The 16,302-nt window shown below is 63.1% G+C and overlaps 1 protein-coding gene across 4 annotated transcripts in view; it reads right to left on the bottom strand.

Annotated features, from left to right (window-relative positions):
- Positions 1-16,302, bottom strand: part of COL5A1 (collagen type V alpha 1 chain) — a 143,373-nt gene that overhangs the window by 28,385 nt on the left and 98,686 nt on the right. For all 4 annotated transcript variants that reach the window (XR_004319580.1, XR_004319579.1, XM_032478890.1 and 1 more), the window contains exons 32-42: positions 15,017-15,070; positions 9,859-9,903; positions 9,674-9,727; positions 8,612-8,656; positions 8,084-8,137; positions 7,025-7,078; positions 4,576-4,629; positions 3,777-3,884; positions 2,511-2,600; positions 2,364-2,417; positions 996-1,103 (exon numbers count right to left, since the gene is read on the bottom strand). Coding sequence is in view for 2 of the 4 variants with exons in the window: in XM_032478890.1 (XP_032334781.1) it covers positions 996-1,103; positions 2,364-2,417; positions 2,511-2,600; positions 3,777-3,884; positions 4,576-4,629; positions 7,025-7,078; positions 8,084-8,137; positions 8,612-8,656; positions 9,674-9,727; positions 9,859-9,903; positions 15,017-15,070 (720 nt within the window). In the remaining 2 variants the exon portion in view is untranslated. The remainder of the gene's footprint in view (positions 1-995; positions 1,104-2,363; positions 2,418-2,510; positions 2,601-3,776; positions 3,885-4,575; positions 4,630-7,024; positions 7,079-8,083; positions 8,138-8,611; positions 8,657-9,673; positions 9,728-9,858; positions 9,904-15,016; positions 15,071-16,302) is intronic.

Genomic DNA, 16,302 nt, shown 5'->3' with positions numbered 1-16,302 from the left:
ACCCGTGAGCCGTGGTCAGGGAAACACGCACAGGAGCCACGTCTTTCTAACAGAAACCAATCAGCGCAGACACCCTAAGTCACCGGGAGGTGGTCCGTGCCGCCCGTCCCCGCCTGGAGCTGGGGCTCGTAAGGTATTCAGAGTCCGGAAGGGCGGCTTGAGCTGGAATTTGTCTCCACAGCCAAGTGAATACGGGGGCCGGTGGGAATTTGCAAAATCGTGTGGCCGAGGTCAAACGTGGCTGGGCTGAGAGTCAGGGCAGGAAGGGGCGTTTGTGAGTTACTCAGGGAAGGGGGCCCAGGAGAAGGGCTGCTGGTCGGCCTCCCAGGGGAGTCTAGACAAGAAGGAGCTCTTTAATGTCCTTCGTGGAAACCGGGACTCCAGACCAGCCCGCCCGCCCTGAGGTCTCACAAAGGCTCTGGGCTGGGGCGATCACACTCGGGGCTCTCTGGGAGGTGGGCTGTCTGGGGTCCAGGAGGGAGGTGCCTGTCTTCCCTTCGTGTCTCCTGTCCCTTCTTTGCTCCACATCTGCCCCCAGGCCCACAAAGGAAGCAGCATCCCGAATCTCCACCTTTCTCACACGCAGACCAGCCGTGGCCCAGCCCAGTGTGTGTGTGCGACCCGTACACGTGGCAGGTGGCCGTGGCCCATCCACGCGTGGCACCCAGAGCCTGGGTGGCGGCCAAGGCCACGTGTGGACACCTGTCTCCAGCCCTCCCTGAGCCTGCACGTGCAAGGGCACAGATGTGTGGGTGACGGGCAGAGCCTTGCCTGGATGCCCCCAGCACCCTCCAGCTCAGGTGACTCCCGGAAAGAACCTGGCCACCACCAGGATCTGCCCTTGGCTCTCGGTCAGCACACCTGGGCACACACCACAGACGCCCCTCTCCCATCCTGCAAACCCCCAGGGAAAGGCCCAGGGTTGGGCGGACAGCACAGGGGCAGGGACAAGTCTGGACACGGGGAGGCCCCTGTGCCTCCGAGGCGGTACTTACAGGAGCTCCTTTCTCCCCAGCTGGCCCTGGAGGCCCCTGGGGCCCAGGTCTCCCTGGAATTCCGATGGGCCCAGCAGCACCCGCTGGACCTCTCTCCCCCGGAGATCCCTGGGATGAGGCAAGAAAGCAGGTTGCTTGAAAGGCTCTCAAACTGCGTGGACGTAACGTCTTAAAGCAGCACCTGGTGCCACTCTCACTCTAGAACCCACAATAGCTCCCTAGGGCCCCTGGCAAGCACGAACTATTTGGTCTAGCATTTGAGGTTCTGGGTTTCTGGCCCCGCCTTAGCTCTCTGACCCACAATTCCAAGCACTATCTGCCCCCCCCCCAGGGTGTCTGAGGACACCCCCCAAGTGCTGGCCTGCAACGACCTCTCCAGGGGGCCTGGCACCACAGTCCCCTCTGAAGCCTGCCTGCCCCGGAGCGCTCACTTTCCGCCCTGCTCCTCCACGCTGTGTGTTCACAGGGGAGGCGCTGGCGCAGGAGCAGGGCTGATAGGTGGGCACCTGGGCTCATTCTAGGGGTCAGCGTCGAGGGGCCGCTGCTGCCCGGGTGTTGTCTGGCCTGGCCTTCATCAGAAGGGAAGGTGACATTTTCCGTTCCATCTGACTTTCCCACCGTCCTCCCTCTCAAATGGTCTCACTCAGGGGAACAGGGGTGTCATTTCATGACCCCAGCCGGGGTGGGGAGCAGCTCCTGAGCCCCCACATCTGTGCAGGTGAGTGGGGGCTGTCAGGCGGGCACCGTGTGAAGGGCAGGGGGAAGTAAAGCAGGGGCCAGGCAGGGACAGGGGTCTGTGGACGTGCTCTTGAGGGTGGGCAGAGCCTCCCCCGGCCCCTAATGGCCCCAGACCGCAGCCAAGGGGCTGGCAACACTGACCCTCAGGCCTCTGGTAGCTGGACCTCCAGGTTGGGAGGGACCATAGGTTAATGGCGGTACAGCCCTGGGGCAGACCTGCCACCTGCGCTGGCCCACCTCAGCCTTCGGGCAGCCCAGGAGTGTGGCAGCCGACTCAAGGCCACCAGGCTCTGTGTCTGCCCGTCCCGGCCGTTCCGGGCCCAGACCCCGACTCAGCGCATCAGCTGCTCCCAGCTCCTCCAGGAGGCTCGGTGGGCCCTCTCAGCCCTCCCTCCAAACTGCCCAGCTCTCCACCTCTCCTCAGACAGTGCGCCCCGTCACCCGGCTGCCAGCTCAGGGCACACTGTCCACGCCCCTCCCAAGCCCACCTCATGCACCACGGCCTTCCCAGGGCCCACGCGGGACCAGTGCGGGCGTGCGTGCTCCCGGGCCTCGGAGCCGTCTCCCCTGCATGGCAGCTTTGCGGGAGAGGGGTGGGAGGGGGGCTTGGGGCTGGGCCAGCACACTTACCGCAGGGCCTGGCGGGCCAGGGGGGCCCTCGCTGCCTTTCAGTCCCAGCGCCCCCTGCAAGGCAACAAGATGTGAGCAGGGCACTGCGGGGAGAGGCCCCCGGGCTGGGCGGTGTCCAACTCCCCCTCCGGCCGACCCCTCACTCACCACTGGGCCAGGAAGCCCTCGGTCCCCAGGGAAGCCACGTAACCCTGGGGGTCCGTCTTTCCCAGGAAGGCCGGCGGGGCCTGGATCACCCTGAAATCAGAGCCAGAGATCAGTTTCTGAGTGATGCCCGGGAGCTGGGCTGGACGGGGAGCTGGGCAGGGCCTTTCTGGCCAGATCCGCCCGAGACCTGGGGTGCAGGGGCTCTCGGCTTTGAAGGAATCTCTCAGCCTTGACTTGATCGCTTGGTCGGCAGCCAGAGTGCAGCCCAGCTCACACGCTGGGGCAGGTGGGTGGGTCGCTTCTGGGTGTGGCGTGGGGACGGGCTCCACCTGGGCTCCTCGGAGTCCCCCTCCCCCCACGTCCTTTGGGGCCACAGTGGGCTGAGCAGGGGCTGAGGGCCAGGCGGCTGCTTTTCATGTATCTGGGGCTCCTCCTAAGACCGGGCCCAGGTGAAGGAATGCGGGACCACAGCCTTGGAAACCTTTATTAAAGCTTTGACATCTTCCAGAATTTTCTCTGGGGTCCAACATGGGAGCATGGGGTCTCCAAACCAGCGTGACTTTGGCCTCCTTTCCAACCTCAGAGAGCTCTCTTTATGGCCGGGCATCTGTCTATAAATTATACACACACGTGTACCCCAGCACAATTTGCCTGCACATATGTTGACACACGTGTGTCGTTTTTTCTGGATTTCTTGACTACTTTTCAAGTTTACTTTCTTGTATGTAATCCTACAAAGGCCTGTAGAGTTTGCACTTCCTGTGTCTCTCACTGAACAGCTGAGAAGGGCAGGACTGTTCATTTTTACGCTAAAACACAGGCAGTCCCAAGCACCACTCTGGGGCGCCCAGGGGGGCGACAGAGGAACAGACGGGACGCGGAGCCGGCGCTAGGAGGTGGGGAGAAACACGTCCACTTTCCGTTCACCTCGTATGGTGGGGAGTTTTTAAGAGGGTCTCCTTCTGCTACATTTGGTTTAAGACACATGAAGCGTCAGGCAGTTCTATCCATTTCTGGGGATGGGCGGCCCGGGCAGAAGCTGGTCCCCTGCCCCCGTCACGCACATCCCTGCAGCAGGTCAGCTCCGGTCTCCCTTCAAAGCGAGCAAGAGGGGAGCCAGGTTCCTGGCGTGGGCAGTGGGTCAGCACAAGGAGCACCTGCCTGAGGAGTTGGCCGTCCATCAGAAAAAAGCAGGAGAGAGACACAGCCAAGGGCCGCTCTGGTTCCTTAGGAAAGTCCACCTGGCACGGATTCCCGGGGACTCACCTTCGTCCCCTCTTTTCCGGCGAGGCCCGGGAGCCCCTGTTCACCGGGGGGGCCCGGCGGCCCGGGGTGGCCGCGCTCACCCATCGGACCAGTCTCTCCCGTGGGACCCTGTGGGGAAAATCTGTGTCAGCCACGCACCAGGTTCACGGACCACGCCGGGGAGCGAGCTTCTCTTCCTAAACGTGAGGACAGCCCTGGCCACAGAGCCCACCAGCCCTCCACGGTCCTTGGCAAGTTTCTCCTTCCAGTAAAAATCCAGAAAGAAAACGGTCAAAGCACTTGAGTGGGCGGTCCTGTGCTTCCTCCCCAGGGAAGCGGGGATTCACGGGGAATCCAGTGCAGAGAAGGGCGGCCCCGTCCCCCTCAGGGGCGGCGGGCAGGCAGCCCACGTCTCCTGCAGCCGTGGCCCATTTATTGCCCTGTTAGGTGTGAACTCTGAGCAGCAAGGCGACCTCGCCCCGTTCTGCGGCTCTGAGCCTGCAGGCCCGGCCTCGCGTGCACGCGTCAGCGCTTAGAACTCCAGGCCCTGGGCGCCGGGACTTGGCCCGAGGGCCTGGCGGCACCCGCGGCTCTGCCTGCTGGCTTTGCGTGGCAACACCCACGTCGCGCCCGGCCCCTGGTCCCTGCGCGGAGCACAGCTCCCACGTCAACACGCTGAACAAGCACTGCAGCCCTTCTGACGCTCGTCGGCTGCACCCACACCACGAGAAGTGGGGAAGCCTGCACCCCAGCACGGCCCTCCCCCCTCCTGTGGGCGGGGACACAGGATGACCTTTGACACTGGGCCGCTGCATCTCACCTGAGGGCCGACCACTCCTGGGGGGCCTGGAGGGCCGGTCTTGCCTTGGAAACCCTGTGAAGAGAGGGTGGGGTCTCAGCAGGAGGCTTGCCCCCCAGCCCCACCCCGTCCCCAGACAGCGGCTGGTCCCGCCTTCACCGCGGACGGCCACCTCTCTCGCCCTGTTTCTGCGTGAATTTCGTGAAGGTAACGAGACCAGACGAGCCAGTCTCACTGGCTGCCTCCCGCTGCCCTGCTCTGTGCTGAGAAACACCCTAAAACCGTTCCTCTTCACGATGTCTCTGAGCGGCTGTTCTCCGGGCGGACCCGGTGCCACCTCGCAGCCGCGGGCTGCATTTCGGCAGCGACTCCGTGGAGTCCTCCTGCCTGTGTCGCCAAGGCCCCCGGCGCACGACCGCCGGTCTGGCCAGCCCGTCCCTCTGCGCTGACTGGAGTCAGGACGCGGCGAGGACCTGCCGCTCTCAGGCCGCGGCAGCAGGAGGTTTTACGAGCTCGATTCAGCAGCAATCGCTCGTCCTGCTGCGGACGCTGGGCCCTGATGCGTGTGCAGCAGACCGGCCGCGCTGCACGCCCGCCTCCAGCGGAGAGAGCTGAGCGCAAGGCAAGGCCCGTGCGATTTCCGGCACGACCACGGAGCACGGCGGGTGCCGGCCAGAGGCCACCTGCGGGGCCGCGAGACGCTGGGGAAGACGCACAGGTGCTACGCCCGGGAGGCTTTCGGTGGAAACGCTACAGCCTGGAGAGGAAGGTGGCCCGTTTAAGGCCACGGCCGGAGCTGGGGGCGGGCAGCCGTGTGGCTGATGCGCGGGGGCGGCTCTGGGTCGGCGCTCGGCGGCCCGCAGGCAGGCGTCGGAGACGCCACGCTTAGTCACTGGCGAGTGCGAGCCCACCGTGGACCGGCTTCTCTGCGGACTCCAGGAGGGCCCCCCCGCGGGCCCAGCTGAGTCGCGCGCAGTGGGCTGCAGCGGCCGTTTTCTGAGGGGCCGGGTTATTAGGTTTACGTGCTGTCTTTTAAGAGGAGGTACTGGGGGTGGAAGCCAGGACCCCGGCGTGCTGAGCACGTGCTCCACCACTGAGCTGCACCTTCCCGCTCCACAATGGGCCATTTTTAACGGCGTGCTCTCCATGGCAGCAGTTCCAAGGTCAGAAACGAGGGGTGGTGTACAGGTCGGGGGCACTGCTGCTTGGTGGACCAAGTGTCAGGTAAGAAAGGCCCCCCGGGCAACCATCCAGAGCGGCTGAGGACGGCTTCGTCCCCAGCCCACCGTGGGGCGCGGGCTCGGGGCTCGCACTAAGGAGATGCAACGACCCCTCCTACTCTCATTCTCTAAAGAAAGCCCAGGGAAGACCTGTCTGGAAGGGCCTGCGATGGCCGCGGGGGACGCGCCATCCGGGGTGGGCCTGGCGGCGCGAGCCCGCGTCTACGGGGCACCGGCGAAAACAAGCGGGGTGGTGGTCCTGCCGGCCCCTCCCAGCATCGTCAGCGGGAGGAGAGCGCGCCCTGTGCGGAGCCTTCCCCTCGGCTCCCCACAGGGCACCGACAGGGGCACGCAGGGCTCAGGCGGGAGGCGGCGTTCCTCTCAATAAACAGAAGGGCAGAGCCAGCCCCGCTGTCGGCGGCCGCGGGCCGTGCGCAGCACCGGGAGGCACAGCTGTGACGGGTTTCACCGCAACGAGCCAAAAACAGGGGTTTTCCAAGCAGATGCCACGCGGCGTCCCAAACCCCCTTCACGAGGGGGCTGCTCTCCCTGGGAGAGCCCTTCAGAGATCTCGTCACCCTCCACCAGTCTGGTGACAAGGAGGTCACGGTGCGTCCCCACCCATCTGGAGCCTGGTGCCTCGAGGTCACAGGTGTGACCACACCCTTCCAGGGAACAGGCCTGGAGTGGACACCGTGTGAAGCTGGGCTGGACCCCAAATGGCTCGTGGGACCAGGAAATGATCACATTTCCAATAAGTGATCTTTCTCCTAACTGGAAACGTGGGGGTCCTTAAAGCCCAGCCGACAAGGCCGTGACGGGCACGGCCACGGCCAGGCCAAGCTCACCCGTCCTCCTGACTAGAGAAGGAGACACTGCAGGCCCCGAACCGTCAGCCTCGGGGCTGGGAGGACCTGAGAGCCAGGGCTGGGCCGGTGTGAGGCATGAGGTAACCGAGCGACACCACTGGGCACGGAGACCCTCCGGACCCTCTTCCAATTTGGACGCACATGATGCAAGCAGGGGGCACGCTCCCAATTCTCCTGGGGGAGGGAAGGCTGGCACGCTAGGGTTTGTTTGTGTTGCGACGGCTTCACGTGTGGCCTTGGACCAAAGTTGCCAGGACGACTCTGGTGCCAGCCCGTGCCTTTGCACACGGAGACGCCACAGGCACTGCCGCTGTGTGTCCCCAGACAGGCCCCGCCCCCTCCCGCAGGCCCCCCGCGCCTCCCAGCCCCGCCCACACTCACCGTCTCGCCCCTCTGTCCAGGGTGTCCTGGGAGCCCATCCTTGCCCGGGGGGCCCTGAAGAAAGCGAAGGAAAGAAGTCTCATTCTGCTCTAAGAAGCACACGCCTTCGGGACTCAGTGCCACACCAGGCAACAGAGGTCAGCCGCATCGTCTCAAAGGTAATGACGACCATTTCATTTCAAAGTCACAGGACCAAGTCCCACTGAGAGCCTGGCGCCTGCTCCGTCTCCCCGAAGCCCCACAACCAGCCTGGGGTCACACCATTGTCACCGCCGTCCCCCACGGGGGCAGGCTGAGGTCGGGAGAGGCCAGTCAGCTCCCTGAGGCCAAGCCGTGGGAGGCACCGGGCTTGGGCCCGTCTGGCTCAGAACCCCGCCTTCCTAGCCCGGCCCCTGGGCCAGCCCCGTCAGCAGGAACTCCCACCGTCAGGGGTCCTCCTTCTTAGAGGAGCCGTGCTGTGCCATTGTGGGTCGAACTGCGTCCCCACCCGAAACAGCACAAGCCCCCAGCCCCGGGAAGCTTTGACCGTGGCCTCATTTGGAAACCGGGTCTCTGCAGACGTGATCAGGTCAAGGTGAGGCCAGACCTGCTCAGGGTGGGCCCTGATCCAGCGAGCAGTGGACGGAGGTGGAGAATTTGAAGACACGGAGAGACAGGAAGAGGCCACAGAAAGGTGCAGACAGGGCTGGGCGTGGAGTCTGTCCAAGCCAAGGATGGCCGGCAGCCGGCGGAGCCGGGAGAGGCCTGGGCCGATGCTCCCCGAGAGCCCTCGCGAGGGAGCGACCCCGCCGGCACCTGGGTTTGGACTTTGGCCTCCAGACCATGAGAGGACACGCTTCTGTGGTCTCAGGAGGCCAGATTTGTGGCCCTCTGTTATAAGAGCACTAAGACACTAACACAGCACCAACTAGAAGGCACGACGGTCTAGACGGGAGGGGGGCTGCGCCCCCAGAGCAGCTCTGTCTCGGCGGTGCCCCACCCACCTGCCCGCGGCCCCGGGGAAGGACCGGCGTCTCCAGCAAATCCCAGCCAGCCCCCCAGGGAAGACACGTTACTCACCGGGGGGCCCTTCGGTCCAGGGAACCCTGTGGGTCCTTGGGGTCCGTTGGGTCCCTGGGGACAGAGAATGGCCGGTATGAGGTCAGACATCTCCTCCCCAGCACGCGGGGCCCAGCAGCTCCCCCCGGCCCCTGCTGGCTCTCTGAGCACGGACACAATTTCTTTCTGCTCCCCGTGAATTTTCCCTATTTCTTCCAGCCCCTGCCCTCACCGATGCGAAAGGAGGTCCAATCAGGGGGTCCCGGGGGCAGCACAGACCCCAGGGCCCAGTTTCCTGACATCGCAGCCACCGCCCCAAACCCCAAGCCCAGCGCCACGCGGACGGGGCCCACGTCTCCAGCCAGCAGAAGGCTTCGCTCCCAGGGAAGGCCACCTCCGACCCACCCTTCGATTTTAGGAACCCCTCCTCCAGCAGGGTCAAAGGCCGCCTCCTAACCCTGCCCCCCACCCCCGGAAGCAGCACTGAGGGCATGTTTAAGGCAGGCCACTCCCCCGGCGACGTCCACACCTGCCGGGCTCCGTGCTTACCCGTTCGCCCGGAGGGCCGGCCGGGCCGTCACCTCCAGAGTTGCCCTGCGAAGAGCAAGCGAAGCTTACGTTGTTACTTTTGTTATCACTGCTTTTGGCGAGCAGACTCTGGCCTGTGCCGTCACCGGAACCTCGGGGTCACATCTGGCGTGTGGGCGCCCCTGCAGGTCACCCCACCCGATTCTCAGTGAAGAGCAGAGCGTTGGAGGCTGCTCTGTGGTCCCAAAGGCCACCTGTCCCCTCGCCTGAGCTGGTGTCACCAGGGCTGTGACATTTCCAGGAGAACATGGTCCTGCTGTGGCGCAAAGGCCGTGCTCCAACCAGGAGCTGCAACCAAGACTCCTGAGAAGACGGGACCCCGGCCCCCAGCCCAGGCCCCCCTGACACGGGACAACAGCTGTGAGCTCACAGCCGAGCGCGACGTCCCCCTCGGGAGCGTGAATGCGCCCCAGAGCGAACCACGGAAGGGTGTGCTGAGCCCCGGGGCGGTAGGCCTGTGGGCTCGGCACCTTGGCCAGCCAGCTAGCGGGCCCACCTTCCAGCCGGAACGCACTTTGGAATCACGTCCGGGACAGGAGAGGCCGGGCCAGGCTAGGACGTGCCCGCCTGGCCGAGGTCCCCTTCCTGACAACCGGGTGAGTTGGTGTCCCCTGGGAGGTGGGGGGGGTGTGGGAGGCAGGCCCAGGCTCTCAGAAGGGCAGAAAGAACTTTCTTTGGATTTCTGGCAAAGATGTCTCGGCAGCTTCTGAACCCCTTTTCAGGGAAAGCAGTAAGGCCTCCCCATGAGAAGCCCGGCAGGGCCCGGCCTCCTCCAGCCACAGGCTCCGGCCCTGGCGTTCCACCGCGGGTGGCCCCGTGCAGCCCCTGCCTGGCGGTGAGGCCACGGTCCCGATGCAACCTGACCTAACTCTTCCAGGGGCTGTTGGAGGCGACCAGCTCCCTCTCCAATTCCCCCAAGACAATGTCTATTTCTTTTTTGTTCTAGTGAAAAAGGCCTAGGACACCCGCAGGCGCCGGGTGTGGTTGGTTCACGCTGGTTCCGAGGGGACCCCGAGCACGCACCTTGGGGCCAGGCTTCCCGGTGATGCCGCGGGGGCCTCTTTCCCCTCGTGGGCCCTGCACAAGTCGGGGAGAAGACAGGTCAGCACAGATCCTCAGAGTCCTGGACGCCTCCTGCCCCCATCCCACCCGACACCGCCCCCGGGACGCGCTCCATCCCGGAAGGTGGTCCTCAAGCCCAGGGTTACCGTTGGGCCTCGCTGTCCCCGTGGTCCCGGCTTCCCAGGTGTGCCCTGGAATCAGAGAAGGAGGGTGTTGGTCAGCCACGCCAGACACACCTGTCACTGACTGGGTGGCGGCCCCTCTCCCGGGCGACAGAGACAGCTGGAAGTCAGAGCCAGGAAGCGCCACCCTTCTTATCTTCGTTTTCACGGGAGACTTTTTCAGGGTGAAGGCACTCACTGCACACCCAACCCACACAGCTCTGTTTCTGGGCAAGGCCTGTAGAAATCCAGTTTTCTCCCTGCTGCCTGATAGATGTTCATACCCTTATCTGGTTTCCTTTCCTAAAAGCACCCCGCCCTCCCCCCATCTTCGCCTCTCTCCCCACGCTCTCAGCGGGGGGTGGGGGGGTGGAGGGAACCATTACTGCCAGAAAAGAGAAGAAAAGCAGCCCCTTCATGCATAATTTACTTCTGCTACAGTTACGGATATTAGCCATTAAATTTTCAACAGGGCCCCGCAGACAAGCAAACGTGCAATTTAATACATAAATCATACGTCCCAGACTCATTTGCTTCCCTTCTAATAGAATTTAGACTCTTTCTTTCCTGTTGTTGTTTTGCATTTTCCAAACCATGGAAAACAAATGCGCTGCATTTTTTTTTCCAAAGCAAAGATATAATAGCTGGTAAACGCAGTTCACCTGCAGCACACAGGACGGGAGTCGCGGATGGAGCACGGCCGCTCCATCTCCACCGCGTCTCAACTCATCTCCCGGAATTTTTTTTTTTCTTCTGGTTTCTAACGATAAAGCCCGAGATGGATCTGTGGTTGCCAGAGGCCACCTGACACATTTCCTCTCACCATCTTTCATTCACTGGCCGCCAGAATCAAAGCTGCTTTCAAGAGTCTTGCATTTCGAAACGGATTTAATAAAACCGTTTATGATGACGAGGTAATTATGCTGCACTCACATTAACAATGCACTCCAGTCTCCCTGCCTTAATTATGTGGCAATATCTTTTGGCTTCAAATAAATATTTGCATACAAAAATTAATGAAACATCTGCTTTCTTCAGATGACAAGCTTTCAGCAGTGCAGACACCAGGCCACCCGGGTGAGCTGCCGGTGCTTGCGGACGGGCCCAGCTGGCCCGCTGCCTCACGCCCAGCCCCCGTCACACGCCACAACCGGGGTCGCGGCTCTGCTCCCGCAGCCAGAGCTCTCTTGGCTCCGACCTCAACTAGCTGTGCCCCGGCGCCGCCGGGAGCGAACGAGCGCCTCGGCCCCTGACTCCGTCTGGCCCCCAGGGGGCGCCTTGTGGTCCCGTTCCTGGTAAACCATCAGCGTTTCACGTCGTGGTGCTTGACGCTGTTGAGCAGAAGACGCCCCTCCACAGCCTGCTCAGCGAGTCCCCTGTGTGCGCCTGTCCTCGCAGCCCCTCGGCGGGGGGGGGGGGGGGCGGCCGCCTCAGCGCTGGCCTCGCTCACGGGCGGAGGGGCCCAGTGCCGGCGGGAGGGGCCTCCGGTTGCCAGCGGTGTTTCTACGGGGCTGGCTCTTCCAGGGCAGAGCTGGCCGGGACCCCACCTCGGCCCATGGTGCAGGCCAGTGACAGTGACGGAGCATCACTTTGCACACATGACAGGACTGTGACCGCCCCCAGGAGGCCTCCCCTGACTGCCAGGTTCGGCTCCGGCTCCGGCTCCAGTGAGGTGCTCCCGTCCTTCCTCCTCCGCTGTGAGTGCTGCCACGGGGCGCCCTCTCCGGGCGGCAGGGTCCCCAGGGACGGGGCATCACGCGGGCTTTAGGAGCACTTGCTGTAGAAGTGAGTGTGCTCTCTCCAAACGACCCCAGTCCCTCTGAAGCCCAAAGCCAAGGGGAGGTGGGGAAGGCCATGCCAGCGCACCCCTGGGGGGCTCCTCTGAGCGCTGTGGCAGGAGAGCAGCCGTGCCGGGCAGATCACAAAGCAGAGGCGACTGGCTTCCCTGATGGCGTCAGCGGGGGCGAGGGGCTCCCAGGGGAACTGGGCGGGGGGCCCGGCTGGTCTTGACTGGACTTCGCTTCTGTTCTTCGCCTCCAGCCTTTGTCCAGGAGTCCCCTGAAGACGGGGACGCGGGGCCCCCAGGCCCGGGAGGCTGGAGTCTGACCTCCATGCTCTGGGCCCCTCAGTGGTCAGCCCCTGAGCCCCGGGGCCCAGAACTCCTGTGTCTCGTCTCACCACCTGCCTCGCCGTTCCCACGTCCCCGTCCAAACAGCAGCAGTTCCCATTCGGCATTCTCAGGGCTGAGGCTTCAAACACGGCCGGCACCTTTGGTCAGGTGCTCCCCAGGGATGCTGTGAATCCGGGGGACGCGGCCCCTCCACCACCTCCACCTCCACACCGGGGTGCCGCCCTCCACCCCTGCCCCTCCCAGGCCTCCTCCTCCAGGCCGGCCCTGACCCTTTCCTAAAGCCAGCCTTCCCTGAACCCCTCTCTGCCCGTCCTGCCCACACCGCCGCCCACCTCAACACGGCTTCACTTACTGCCGTGTCCGCCCTCCCACCTCTGTGCCTGCAAGGTAGCCCTGAGGCAGGGCTGGGCTTCCCCTGCATGTCCCCAGGGCTCGCAGAGCCTCCGGAGCGGGCGCAGGGCAGGTGTGCGATAAACGTGTTTGAATGAACAGAAAGACAGTGACATGAATGAGCCTACAAGTTGGTTTGCCAAGGATGCGAGAGCGGGGCCTGTGTCGACCGCGAAGTTCAAAACCACCGGGCAGGCAGGACTGCGGGGTCACCGTCCCAGGACACAGCCCCTCGATTCCTCAGTGTCCTCGCCCACTCGGGCCTCTGAGCCCAGACGCGAGCGGCTTCTGAGCAGACAGCCTGGAGGGGAGGCGTCTGCAGAGAACTCAGGGGGGATCTGGAGTCCAGGACAGGAAGGCTGAGCTGACCTCCTCCTTCCCTCCGTGGGGAGAGTTCCAGAATAAAGGTGCCTGCCTCTCGGGAGGGGAGGGTGGGCAGACGTGCCGTAAGGGCTGAGCTTCAACTCCGGGGTCCTCTGCTGGGTGCAGGGATGTGGGGAGCCCTCAGCCAAGTAACAGGTGGTCAGGGTCTCAGCCTGGGGTCTTGTCCGTCAGCACATGCACGTAAAGCTGCAGCTCTAACTTGCTCGCTGTGAGCGGGGTGACCTCGGACACTCCCCGGGGACCAGACACAGCCACTGCTCCCTGGGTTCCCTGTCCTCCGCCGGCTTCTGTGCCCCCAGCACCTGCAAGGTGCCCCAGGCGTTTCTCCCACAAGGAGTGGACAGCACTGTGGTCACATGGGCCACTGCCCACCACTCCCTTCTCCGAGAGTTGGCGAGTTTTGCCATCTCTCTTCCCGCTAAATGCCAGCGGCCATACCCACTGTCGTGGCCACTGCATCCATGACACGGCCACGTGCAGCTCAAAAATCTCTGCAAATCCCAAAGCAGAAGTTTCCTGGGTGTGTCCAGACTTAACCACGTCCCTAGGACCAACGTCCCTGGGAACTGCAGGGCAGGGGCGAGCCTCCAGGTTCCAGGCCCTCCTGCTTTCCAGCCATCCATTCTTAGCAGTGCCCCTGGTGACCCACAGCGCTGACGCTGGAGCAGTGGCCTGTGGGGGGCAGGGCACTCAGGCATCTGTCCAACCTGCTCAGCTCGGGGGCAGGGAGGCTGAGACGCAGGAGGGCAGGAGAGGGGAGCAGAGCCTGGGACCAGGGTGCTGGCCCCCCAGGCCACAGCCGGGCCTCTGCTGCTCCACAAGACCCCAATGGCCTCTGTCCTGGGCCAGCTCCTCAGGGGAAAGGGGCTGTGGCTGTGTCCCACGACCCCGTTGACCATCACGACCACGGCAACGTGGTGTGGAAGGCCCTGGGCTCCCCACCAGCACAGGGGTGTCCGCCCTGTTTCCCTCCATTTCCACGTGTACCAGACCCTGGACCGCTTCTCACGAGTGGTAGCCTTTCCCCAAGCACCAGTCAGGCTGTCCCTGCAAGGAGGAACCAGACAGACAGACAGGTAGATGGCAGGTCAGACGGACAGGCAGACACGGGGACAGGTACAGATACAGAGACAGCAGACAGACAGGTGGGTGGCAGAGGACAGAGAGACGGAGAAGGACACCAGTACTGACACAGGCATGACACAGACGACGACACAGGCTGAGTATTCACATGCAGACACGTCCAGACACAGGTACACACACGCTGGTCTCCCTGCGTTCACGCAGGCGACCTGCACTCAGAAAAGTCCCCACTCTTCTCTCGTCGGACTCTGGCAGGCACGCTTGTTTACGGAGATTTCTGGATGGCCTGGAGTCTTCCTGTTTTCAAGACACCGCGCTGTCTCGGCTTAGCTGTGGTAACATCATTTTGGAGTGGGCGCCCTGAGGAGGTGCAGCCCATCCGTCCATGCCGGGACAGCCAGCTCGGGGCCGAGGGGAACGGACCAGGCACGTGCAGAAGCTACAGTTCTCCCGAGGTCCAGGGTCCCACTGCAGACACGCCGGTGGACGAGGTCGGCTCAGAGCCCAGAGGCCCAAGGTGACCCTTTCCATCCTGTTTACCAAGTGGCAGCGCTCAGACAGCCTCCCGTGATTTCCCTCAGCAGCGTCCAGCGAGGCTCCCGCGGGAAGGCCTGGGCTGGCAGGGACTCAGAAGGGGTGGGGGGCACGGGTCCCCCAGCCTGGTCCTCAGATCAGCTTTATTCACGAAGACAACATCGGTTGGAGGCAAAGCGTGTGCACCTAGCAGGTGTCCCAGGACGACGGCAGCTTGGGGACAGCGAGGGAGGGGAGCGTCTTGAGTTCGGATGAGAGATATGTCTTGAATTTGGTCCATGAGACGCAGGGTGAAACTCCTTTTTCTCCTTCCTTTTAAAACCCGCCTGGGGAAAAAGTCACTTGGGCAGAAAGAGGAGAGTCGGGGACTCGCGAACGACCTGGAGGAGCCGCTGGGCTCGTGGTGGGTATGAGAAAGCCCTGCGTCCTCTCTGGCTTCTGCCCCCCAGCTCAGTGCGCCCAGAGTGACCAGCGCTCGGTGCTAAAGGCTTAAGGTCAGCCTCTCCGGAAGCAGTTTTGGCAGCAAAGTGGGTGAGAAATAAACATGCTGTATTGGCAAGAGACCCGCTAAATACCAAGGCGGCAGAAGACGCCGCCGAGAGGAGCCCAGGCTGTCCTTACCCTGCCGCCCTTCTCTCCGTTAGCGCCAGGAAATCCAGGAAAGCCGATGGAACCCTGGAAAAGAGTTAATTACGGAAGATGCATGAGGGCCTGACTGGGAGGGTGGGCTGCAATGCCTGTGCCAGTCGGAGGGGGAGGCTGTTAAGAGTTCACAGCCTCGGACACAAACCCTACCCACCACCCACCACCCACCCACGCATCCATCACTCTCCTTCATGCACCCATCCATCCTCCACCCACCGTCCACCCACCCATCCACCTACCACCCACCATCTGCCCACCCATCCACCCATCACTCACCTTCATCCACCCACCTATATGCCCATCCATCCAAACATCCATCTACCTGCCCATCACATCCATCCAGCCACCCAGCCACCCACCCATCTACTCAGTAAGTGTTCCCCAAGCGTCTCACAGGCTCCGAGTCTGAGCACCAGAACCGGACCTCCACCTTGCTTCCCGTTCTCCCTCTCACCCCACCTCACACACTCGTGTCTGCAGAACAGAACACTGTGTTTTGGAAGAAAATGTAACGTGTGCTACTGAGATTGACCGAGATGACGTGTGAATCTCACATTTATGACCTTTGTTTTCTGCGCCTTCTTGCATGTTTCATTGCCGCCCCAGAACGCCTCTAAATAAAGCACAGCGCTCACAGAGCCGGCAGTGAGCGCAGACGGGCGCGCTGAGCGTGGCGCCACCCCCCTCGCTGACTCCAGGGCTCTGCAAGGCGCGCACGGGCCGAGACGCCCTGAGGGCTCTGGCGGGGCGAATATCCAAACGCGTCCTACGTGAGCGCCCCGGGACACTGTCTGGAGCGTGTCACCTGCCCCCGGAGGAGCTTACTGCCTTCAGGCCTCTGGTCTGAGCTACTTAAAATCCTGACCTCAACGTGAGTTTAGGCCACGAAAACTTTACCAATATCCCAACCTTGAACTTCTTGTGGGGGCTGAGTTTGGCCATCCTGTCGATCCAAACAGGAGACCGCAACTTCATATCGGGAACACCTGGGCGCTCAGCTCAGGCGCCCGGCACTCCCCGTGCGGGCCTGCTGCCTCCGGCCCCCCCCCCCAAGGACCTCCCAGACTGCCCCAGGCAGCCTCACAGCACTGCCCTCGTCCTTCCAAGAAGCCGCCTGAACCTGACCTATGTTCCCTCCCTCTCTCTCAAACTTCTCCTCCCCCTCCCAAAGGGACACGTGAGTCACAAGAGAACGCATCTGTCAGCCTCTCTTCATCCAAATACAGTGGACAGCGGTGTGGCCAGGGCCACGTCGCAGCCAC

Source organism: Camelus ferus, chromosome 4, assembly GCF_009834535.1.
Source record: "Camelus ferus isolate YT-003-E chromosome 4, BCGSAC_Cfer_1.0, whole genome shotgun sequence".
Taxonomy (NCBI): domain Eukaryota; kingdom Metazoa; phylum Chordata; class Mammalia; order Artiodactyla; family Camelidae; genus Camelus; species Camelus ferus.
This window is presented reverse-complemented; position numbering and strand designations above follow the sequence as displayed.